General features: G+C 47.5%; 1 protein-coding gene and 1 long non-coding RNA gene across 2 annotated transcripts; one reads left to right on the top strand and one right to left on the bottom strand.

The window, feature by feature from the left end:
* Positions 1-697: 697 nt before the first annotated feature.
* Positions 698-7,850, bottom strand: chmp4ba (charged multivesicular body protein 4Ba). The gene is made up of 5 exons (XM_088607827.1): positions 7,498-7,850; positions 4,214-4,391; positions 3,326-3,440; positions 3,053-3,179; positions 698-2,639 (listed from the first exon to the last, which is right to left on the bottom strand). The coding sequence occupies exons 1-5, from the start codon at positions 7,679-7,681 to the stop codon at positions 2,572-2,574; spliced, it is 672 nt and encodes a 223-aa protein (XP_088463953.1). The 5' UTR covers positions 7,682-7,850; the 3' UTR covers positions 698-2,571.
* Positions 6,627-8,294, top strand: LOC148648402 (uncharacterized). Its single transcript, XR_015926716.1, has 2 exons — positions 6,627-6,789; positions 7,850-8,294. It is a non-coding gene; the product is annotated as an uncharacterized LOC148648402 (long non-coding RNA).
* The last annotated feature ends 2,289 nt before the right edge of the window (positions 8,295-10,583 follow it).

Here is a 10,583-nt window from a genome sequence, read left to right as displayed (position 1 = left end):
GGAAAAGGAAAAGATTGTTCAAATGAACCAAAACTGTACAGTGTCGTATCACAACCTGTAGAACACCAGGGGGTATCGACCCTCCTCTAAGTTTTGACACATCATGGGAAATTATCTCCTCATGATGGTCTGGAGGAAGTTGCAACTTGATGTTCTCCAACAGCAATGCGGTTTTTCATTTCCTCTGACCCATAGTTCTCTCCTTTCGAATCACTCATGTTTACCCTGAGTTGACCCTTGGGGACGTTTCCCCCGTTTTAAATCCTCCAAGAATAAGAGCACTACCTGGATGACGATGGCAGGCAGGAAGACAAACCTGTTCTCACCAAGGGCAACACCGCGCAGCCAAGCAGCAGTCCCACAATGCTCCACTCCCAAGCTGTTGCTACATCGTTGAGACCTCATGCTAAATATGCAAAACCCACCCTGGAAAATGTAAAAGACGCTTTCAGAACCTGCTTTCAACAGGGAGGCTGTGGTGTTTTTGCATGTGACAGCAAGTGCATTTAAAGCAAAGAAAGGTTTCTAGAGTGAGGCCATCGGACATCTCTTAACACAGTACGTCACAAAAACCATAAGCATAAAAAAGGTCCATCTGCATTCTTTATATAGCTATTCCAGCTATATAAAGATGACGAACTGCTTAAAAATACACGTAACTGAATCTTAATTGAGAATTAAGACCAGTGACAAAAAATTAATCAAGAAGTTTAATGACCATTCAGATAATAGATTCATCTGAATCATTAAAACATATAAATGTATACATGCTACTGCTTGTGTTACACCTCGCAAATATCAATTTACACTGCAGTTCCCATGTAGAAAATGTACAGCATGTTTGTTTTAATTCAACAGTAATATCCCTCTCATTCAGCAGGAAAACACTTGTCAGTTTCGTGCCAGTTTGACTGATCAACTAACTTTTTTTGCCTATGGTTAAAACAACCACAAGTTTTTACTTTGTCATTACAAAAACATTTTTTCCCCAAAGCAGCTTAAGAGCTAATGACAAAAAAATGTAACCATGTCAACCAATATCATTCAGACAGATTGGGTCGGACAGGTTTCTCTGTGCGGGGCACCTGCTCAGGTAATTTAAACTCCATTAACTTTAGTCTTCGCATGCATAGAGAATGATTAAGTAAAATGCAAGAAATGACATATTTGGCAAAAGTTTAATTCTGGTGTACCGTGAGCACGATAAAGGTAGGCGGGCACAGAAATAAAAAGAAAAGATAAATATTGACAGAATAAAGAAAAACCTGAATTTGCATGTATACTGGAATACCTTCAAGTATTTCTGTGCATTTCATTTTAAATACAGTTACTGCATGTATGTCATTGTATTCTAACCTCTCTTGTAATAGGTTCTTACAAACTATAAATATTTTGATAGATATTTCCTTCTCAGAAAAGCAAACACGAAAACTGCCATTAAATACCAAAAGGAACTACATAAATGTTAAGGAACATTAATTCATTGAAACCCCTAAATTTAAATAATCCTAGCCCCTTTAATCCTTTTAGGACTGTATTTCAACCTGACAAAATACCACATTCCACTCTTAAAAGCTTGCTAATAAAAAAGCCAATTAGAAAATCTCAAATTCGTCCTTCCTGAAACTTTATTATAGCATAAAAATATTCTGAAGGAATACAAAAAAAAAGTCTAATCAAAGAAAATGCAGAAACACGATTAGCCAGTTTAACTCCAGAGCTGCACCCTACCAACAGTGGGCATCCAGTTCCCCGCTCACCGGTAATCCGATTTAGAAACAATAAGAATATTGGAAAGTCTGAGGCAGGAATTAGGTCACGTGCAAGCTTGCTGTTCCACTGCACTGCAGCTCTCCAGTACAACCAGCACCTTAACCGTCACACCAGGGATCCTCACTGCTGGCAACAGAGAGCCGCAGGGCCGTCCTCCCACCTGAGCTCCTTACCTACTGAATCATTTCACCAAGCAACCCCCCTATGACTAGCGTCCAGGCCTTTACTTATGGAGTGGGCCTGTTCCTCTGTAATACCCACAGGGCTCTCTCTCCAGAACCAGCAATGAGGACCGCTGCGGTATTACATCACACAATCAGGGAGCTGGCTGGGCACAATTCTGCAGCGCCTGCGATTCGGACTGGGACAGCTGCAGGTGGAGCAGGGATATTGCGTTGAGAAATCTACTGCTGTTGTGCACTGAAGTAACGCATGTGCACAGTATAAAGCAACGACGTTCCATAACGAGCAGAGGAGTGCAGCAAAGAGTCTCGAAGCATGAGGGCTGGTGTACTGTAGTGAATTCGTCAGGGATCTGCAAGAGTACACGGACGTCTGAAAGGAGAGGTTCTTTTATCCCAAGATGGAAGATGGTTTGAAAGATAAGCCTTTATACCCCTTCACTGCTTTGGGATGATATTAAGAGCTACAGGTATTGGAGTATTAATCTTTTTTTTCTTTTTAAGATTTTTTTTCTCCCAGCAGAACACGATACAACCACTGTGTCAGCTGACAAAGTCTTTTCTTTCTTTTTTCTTTTTATCCGTTGGCCTGATGTTGACACGATGCCAAGATGGACTACACAGCCTCAGCCCAGCGCTCCAGGTCTTTCATGTCATCCTCATCTTCCTCTTCCTTCTTCTTTGCTGAAAACCAGATTAATAAAGGCTGTTAGCACAAGCACAAAATTTCTCATATCACAGACATGAACTGTACTTGATAATGAAGTACAGAGATGTCAATTACCAGGACACAAACGTACCGACAGATAACTTTTACGATTTGGTTAGTATTGATGCGGAGGTCTGCTTCCTCAAATACCTGCTACACCTCCAGCATCTGTTCTTACAGATCAGTATCTAGGTCTGGAAATGCTCCATGAGGTCATGTTTTCCAGAGGAGCGGAACAGAATTGAAGTTAATTCAATATGCTTAGTTCCTGACCTGTGTCTGTAAAACACAGATTTGCATTCAAACCCTTCGACGCAAGAGGCAATCCGTTTTTCGTAACTTTAAAAAGAGTAAAGCTGTTGATACCCAAGCTGGCCTGTTATTTTACCTGGTCTGGCAGGTAGCGACGTGGAGGGTACGTTGGGCAGCGGTACATTTTCAGTGCCACCAATCTCCAGGAGGTTTTTATCCAATTCCTCTTGTTCTAATTCCTCCAGTTCTGCCATTAGCTCATCCTGGAAAAGAGAAGAGCCGAGCCCATTAGGGTCAACACAACAATCCATCTGGCCATCAGAGCAGTGCAGCGCTAAATCTTTCTTGGTGCCAGAGCCCAGGCTTCAGAAAAACAAAAGAGTGACCCCAATCCCATCTTCTCTCTTACCTCGTCAAACTCCTCCCCAAATCCTACGGGCTTGGATATCGCGTCCGAGATCTCCTGAGCCAGCTCCTGCTGCTCCGTGATGTCCTGCATCAAGTCGTCGACTTTGTCGATGTCCCTGAGGAAGACCGATTCAGGCAGCCAGTCAGGCCCATGTCTACTCTTTCGTCACTGTGTGCATCAGAAACACTAAACTCCAGAAGAACTAACACTACATCCCCTCAGGCAGGTCTGCAACTTCTGTAACCTGGAGTATAGTTTCTCCAGGAATCTGGAAACATGAACTTTGCTTGACACAGAGCTATTCCCACTGCTATCCCAATAGTTTTTATCATTTATAGGAGACTCTTCATTGGATTATCTCTACATTTCTTTCAGTATGTACATTTTTATATTCTTCTCCCTTTCAGTTTGTCCAACACATCAAATTACAGTACAAAAAAAGAAATAAAATTGGCCCAGTTCAGTTGTGCTGGGTTGGCTGACCACCTCTGAGAAACTCTTGATCTTCACCAGACATACACAACCTCACAGGCTCTCATCCTGCTACAATCATCCTGATTTCTAAAAACTAGTAAGGAATCCTGTGACTTGTTGCTCTGTAACCATTTTTAAGTGTAAACCTTCTACAGTCTACAATCCTGAGACAAACCTAATTTTTTAACTTTTTTTTTTAACTGAAGTACTGTTTCCACTACATTACAGCTCACCCCAGTGTTCAAGCGTTCTAAATGGGGCCGCTTAACGCTCTTCAACCCTGACAGCTGACTGCAGATTTAAGCGGGCTGTACCCCACTGTCACAACTCGCGGTACATCAGCGCAGAGAGGCACCGGCTGTGTGCAGGTGCTCAGTAAGACCCGTCGGCAGGCTGGAGGTGGGGACCCCTTACATGTTTTCATGGGCGGCCTTCATGGCCTTGGCCGCGAAGCCCATGTTCTTGAGCACTTCGGTGTTGGTGTTCGCATTCTCCAGCGCTTCCCTCTGGAACTCGATGGTGGACAGCGTGCCGTCGATCTGCGCCAGCTGCTTCTCGTACCTCTTCTTGCGCTTCAAGGCCTGCAAAGCAGCTGCACGCCGGAGAGGGGAGACAGGCCGATCAGCACAAGGCATGCTCAGCGCAGGACGCACCAGCGCTCTAAACCACTCAGTACCTTATTAACATGCGTTTTCAGTTCAACATTTCTTCCCCTGCCCAATCTCTTTGCTTTGAGGTCTTTTTCTTTTCCAGCATTTCTCAGGAGAAGGGAAATAAGTTAAAAGTAAAAGTCTGCAATTTTAAAAATAATAAGGCTGCCCATGCATGAGTTTTAAAGTTACTTCAAAGCTTGGTCGACATTTGCCTTCAGCAACAGAAAATCAGCTTCCTTTAGAATCCTGCGGACTGCATGACTAGAGTAACAAACCTCACACCAAGTCTTGGGGCTTTGTGTTGGTTTTTGTCCTTGTGACCATCAAGAGCAGTGCTTCCTGTACTGAGGTAGTTTGCTTCAGTGACTGCCAAGCAGGTCTCACTGGCCTCACACAGAGCAGAGCAGAGCAGCAGCATTACTGACAGGAGAGCATATCAATTTACAGCAAAAGAAAGGGTGATATTCCTAATCACCATTTTGGACGGCCTTTGTTTTCCCATCTATAGCTTTCCCTGCTATAATACAAAATACAGCACCGTTCACTGCACCCCCAAAACTACACTGGATATGAATTGTAAAAGCATTTGTGAAGAACGTATCAGATCAGTCACTCAGTGCTTGGTGGGAAGGGGAGACGGAGCTACATCAATGGTCAAGCATGCTCGTGAATCCATCATCCTTCACTTGAGGACCACCAAACTCTTCCTTATTGAAGCAACTCCAGACTCAAAACCGTCTTTGTTAGAAGAGCCCTTACTCAACTGGTTCTGTTATTTAACCCTCGGCTCCTACTGTATTCAGTACCACCATCTGCTGTCTCCTCTCACTGTGTATTCTCATTGAGCAAGTCTGGGGTACTTTTTTTTTTGGCGTCGTTCTGAAAAGCGCTTTGAGAAGCCACCTGTAAAGGCGCTATATAAAATAAAGTTTATCATCATTATTGAACCGTCTTCCTCCCTCCCACATTCAGCCGGCTCCTCCAGGACAGGTTTAAGGCAGCTGGAGGTTCCTGCAGCTCATTGGAAGCCGGCTGGCTGGTTTGCTCCAGCCCTCTGTTGCTATAGAAAGCTCCCTCAGAGGAACAGGACAGGCTACGCGCAGGGCTCCAGCTCTGCCAACATGCCCTTTTAGTGAAACCCCAACGGTGCAGAGGGACCCCCCTGCGAGAGATTACAACTGCTAATGCCAGGTACAGCACTCTGTGCACATGCGCAGGCAGTACAGAGGCATTAACATTCATGAAGTCATCTCATCGGCTGAGGCCCACTGCGCAGGGGACGTGCTCATCTGTGGTAACCTGCCCACACCTTTACAGTACAAGCAGACGTATCAGATTCTCTTCACAGAACAGAATTATCCAATCGCCAGTGGCATGATCTCAGGACCGTCCTTCCTCCACACAGCCCGATTTCCGACACCTGTAGAGGGTCTGTACACCGTACTGGACAAAGGAGCAAGATCCGAGCAGTGTTGCTTTTACTTCTTTTTTTTTTGTGTCAGAGGAGCTCGATGAAAGTATAGCTCCTAAATCTGGGAGGGGTTGGGAACGCTATAATTGCAATTCAAGAGGGAAAAACACACCCCTCCTATCTTTCCGGTGGAAGTATTTGCATGGCACGCATCATCTTGGCGTCAGACATATAAGAATATGATAATTAATCAAATAAAAACCAGTAATATAATGCAACTGCAGCCATAAGAACTGCAGAGTGCAGCTCAGATCAGCTACTGTTCTTGTCTCTTGAACTAAAAAACAACTTTAAAAAACTCAATATAGCTGGACTGAAAATTAACATTTTTCTAATGCATTCAGCACAGAATGCTTGAAGACTGACAGCAATGGGGAAGCAAGTACCTCTTCTTTTGTTGATCTAAAAAGCAATTATTTCCGACATTTCATTTAACTATTTCTTTTCCTTGACCAGGTACGTCCATAACAAAAAGATTGTCACGTACACCGACGACCAGAGCCCCACTGATACAGCGGGGTGTTAACTGGAGTGACCCAAGTAAAAAAAAAAACTCACTCAAGGGCACAACAGACAGAATCTGAACCCATTACCCTCCGGTCTGGAGTCCAGAGCCCTGAATTACTGGCAGGAAACCAGGATTATAAAACACATTAAGCAGATTTTTCGATTTTCCAAAACATAAAACGAGTTCCCTCTTCACTCTGGTGTTGTGAGTGTTCAGCAACAGGACGGGTGGCAGCCTTTTTAGGAGTCGTAAAATAAAAATGGCCTCTAAAACCTGCGTTTCCTCGTAACTTCCATTGCACAACAGACCTCCAGCACGAAGGTTACTTCCTGAAACTGTAGGGAACTTCAGGAACAAGGTGAGGGAATGCGGACGGTGTTGGGGGCAAGTCCATCACTTCCTGTCGCGCTGAGGTGTGTTTTAATGTTGGGGGGGCAGGGGGTAGCAACTACAGTACACCCACCGGCGATCTCCGGCCTGAAACGGACCGCCATCGCCGTGGCTGGAGGGCGCGCAGCCGGGCAGGGTCGAGTCAGGAAGCTCTGGTTAACAACGACCATGATGTCATCGGCTGGCTCGGAGATTTCGTTTCTGTCACACCGGTTTATAAGTATCCCTGAAGACCTCGGGCGAGCCCCCACCCCACCCCACCCCAGTCGCCACACTCCCTAGTGTTGGAAACGCATCTCTACCCCAGTCCTCATCTAGTCGTCCATTCCCGCCGACGCCCCGAAGTTTCTGAAAATAAACCACAGTCGGTCCCCGGGGTGGGAGGAGCAGTTTCTGCCCGAGTCTCTCCCGACCCCGGAGCAGTTTCTGCCCGATGACGCCCAGACAGCCGCCGCAAGACACAACGGCGACAAGTGTCAGAGGACTCATCGGATCGCGACCGAAGCCAGACAGGGTCATTAATTTAAAAGGTTCATCCCTCGAATTCACCACCCCCATCGCGACTTTTTTCCCCCCACACTAACGGAGTGAAGAACTGCCCCTCATGTCACCCACGTAAACTGTGGGGCTCCGAGGAGCGAAAGAGCCCGAACTGCCGGTTCCCCCGGCCCCTTACCTCTCTTGTTTTTAGTGCCGTGTTTCTTAGCGGTCAGCAGCTCCTGGTCGATCTTCTTCTCCAGAAACTCCTGCTTTTTGGTCAACATCTCCTCCGTGTCGCGAAGCCTCTGGATCGCCTCCTGCGGGCTCGGAGACTTACCCGCTTTCCCCCCGCTCCCGAAAATCTTCCCGAACAAAGACATTATTAAACAAAACAAGGGCTAAAACGACGCCGAAAAAAAAAACAGCCGCGGCCTCCCCGGCGCTGTACACGGAGGGAGAAGAGTGCGCAGGTCGCTCGGAGAGACTCGGTGCTTGCAGGCCTGTCACTCGCCCTGTTGTGTTTATTTCTTCCTCCTCTTGTTGACCAGGCCTCGTGATGTCACCGCCGTCACCGGGGCGTCGGTCACGCGGGCGTGCGTCAGCGGGGCCCCCGGGGGCGGGGCTTCCCGAGCGTCCTAGAGGGATCGTCACTTCCGGACCGAGCGATCGGTGCCTTTGAAGTGGCCTGGCGTGCTTTGTAACTGACTTCACTATTGCCCACGCACGTGATTATATACACGACGTGAGATGGTCTCCTATGTTTTGAACAGTTCAAAATAGATGTAAAGGCGTGTGGATAGACTATATCGAAATGTAAGAACGTGAAAGCTGTGCGGACCTTATCTTTTTTTACCTTGTTTATTTGTTTTTCATAAAGTGTAATTGTATTATATATAGTATCATAGTATCTACGATGTTATTGATATGTTATATGAACTCTTGTTTGTATTGTATGTATTTTTGTTGTTATAATAAAAACGTTTGCTTTGAGAAGGGATTGGCGGCCTCTTCTGAAAGCTGACGTGCGAAGCATATTTCTAATTTGAAGGAACAGGGGGAGAGATTCGTTTCCTCGCTGAAAGGTGAAAAGTAAAAAAAAAAAACGGCACAAATTCGCTCGACTTTTATTTCGCGGCCGTTGACGTCTCCACTGCTGGCGTGCTGGTACAGGGGCTCCATCTGCCCAGCCGCGAGAGGTCGCAGCCCGCGCCGGGCCGTGCACGTTGGCAGGTCTGAAACTAGAACAGCCCAAGTGGCACCCACTGGGGTTAATGACAGCGCTGTGACGATTCCACGGCAAAGGCAGCGAGGGCGGCACGCGTGGGCTCCACTGACGCCCGTGAAAGCGTCGCGGTCAGGCCGCCCACGGGCCTCCGGCGCAGCGTTTCTTTTCGCTCTGTTGTTTAATACACACTATTCCTCCCCACCTCACGAAGGAAGGAAATGTCACCATCTCCATCAGTCCCCACCCTTTCCATCGATAAACCGATGGAAAACGATAAACCTGTCCCGGGACCTTCTGAGTGGGCGCTCTTCAGAGTCCTGCGTGGGGGACACAGAGGAATGTGCCAGTACACCGCAGCCGTGCGTGGGGCAGAACTGACACCACGTCCTTACTACGGATCCGGAACAAGCGGGCTCAGCTCTGCGGGTCGCTCGAAGCCCATGGTTTCCGTCCCAGGGTTCACCAAGGAGTGGACCTCAGAGGTTCCGCACCGCGAGGGTCGTGCCCGGCTCTGCTGCAGTCCAGTGTGCCGGGTCCTTGGGTCGGGACCGACCGCGCGCCCAGGTGCTGCTGCTCCACACCGGCTCCGCGAGGGCTCGGGCCGCCGCCATCACCCAGACAGACGGCAGCCAGCGGGGTCTGTCGGCTCTCTCTTTCCTCGCTTTGTCTTTTATTCCAGGAGGATGCTCTGATGACACAGAGCGTCTAAAATCCGCCTTGGTGAAATATGAACATTGGCAGCTGTCTTCGCCGCACTACAGTGTCGACAAGCTTGGATGTCTGCGATGCAAAAGAGGATTATGAGAAAGTATTAAAAGAAAGTTTCTGGTCGAAAAATCTCCTGAGAATGAATCACGGCTGGACTGGAGTTCTGATCCATCCAACGACACGAGCCGCTTCGTCCCGAACGCTGGTCGTTAGCGGGTGTTGAGTGGACCAACAACCCGATATCAGCCCGAGTCAGTCCGCTATAGGTTTCTGGTCTGACTTAACAAATGGAATGGCACTGACAAATGAACAGTTAGTGTTTAAACGATGATTAAAACGTAAGAAAGACAAGTATCTGAAATTCACGCCTTGAAGCTGCACAGCCGTGAGAAAAGTCAATTTGTCAGTGCGGAGCTATATCCCTGTTCTCCACTAGAGGGGGCCATACGACCGGCTGTAGGGGTTTGCGCAGTGCAAAGCAGAGCCGTTCACTCCTGGTCCTTGACACTGGTCTTCTAGGTCATTTTAAAGCAGCAGCGCCGGAGTTGATGGGAAAATATGCCCAATTAAGCCAATAACGAGTGGCTGTGGCTCATGAAGACCTGAGTTGCAGTGAAAACCTGCAGACACACAGTCCATTGGGGACCAGGACTGGACCCACTGGAAGAGCCCAGCTGGTCACAAGCCAGTCAGACTGGTAATTTCCTAATGGCAGACATGTATCAGGTAACAATCAAGTTATTCCCTGAGGGTCCTGTTTCTGCATCAACGGATCCTCCCATCCCTGTGTCTCTGGGCCAGCGAGAGGACAAGCTGAGAGGCGCAGTGTCTTGCACTGGACACACTCCAAAGAACAGAAGAAGAGTTAGAAATAAATAAGAGGCCATGTGGCCAGTTTAGCTGATTTAGTTACACAGTAGGTAGCCAGCCTTTAACTACAGGATACCAGAGCATCTGATTCGCCGGAATGGCCTGGTAGCTTGTTTCAGACCCCTGCCAGCCTTTGTGTAAAGAAGTAGCTCATGTTTCAGTTCTAAATCCAAATTCAGAATACTTTATTCTTCCCCCAGGAGGGAAATTTAAGTTAACACCCCTTGACTTTCCATTTTCCACTGTCTTCACATTCCCTCTTCGCGTCTGGGTCAATTTCCCGACACCTTTCAGGACCTTGTTAAATAGTTCAGTCAAGTCTCCTTGCAGTGGGAGGGAGGCGTCGGGTTGATGCGGATGATCAGGGGGCCGTTCAATCTCAGCAGCTGCTCCCCCGGCAGGGGGGCGGAGGTGCCCCGAGTTTGTTCCACTGTCGGACCTCAAGAAAGTTCTCTGCTGCGAAGGGTTCGGCGGAGGAC

Source organism: Lepisosteus platostomus, chromosome 15, assembly GCF_059453375.1.
Source record: "Lepisosteus platostomus isolate fLepPlt1 chromosome 15, fLepPlt1.hap1, whole genome shotgun sequence".
Lineage (NCBI taxonomy): Eukaryota > Metazoa > Chordata > Actinopteri > Semionotiformes > Lepisosteidae > Lepisosteus > Lepisosteus platostomus.
Note: the sequence above shows the minus strand (reverse complement) of the source record. Positions and strands in the feature narration are given on the sequence as shown.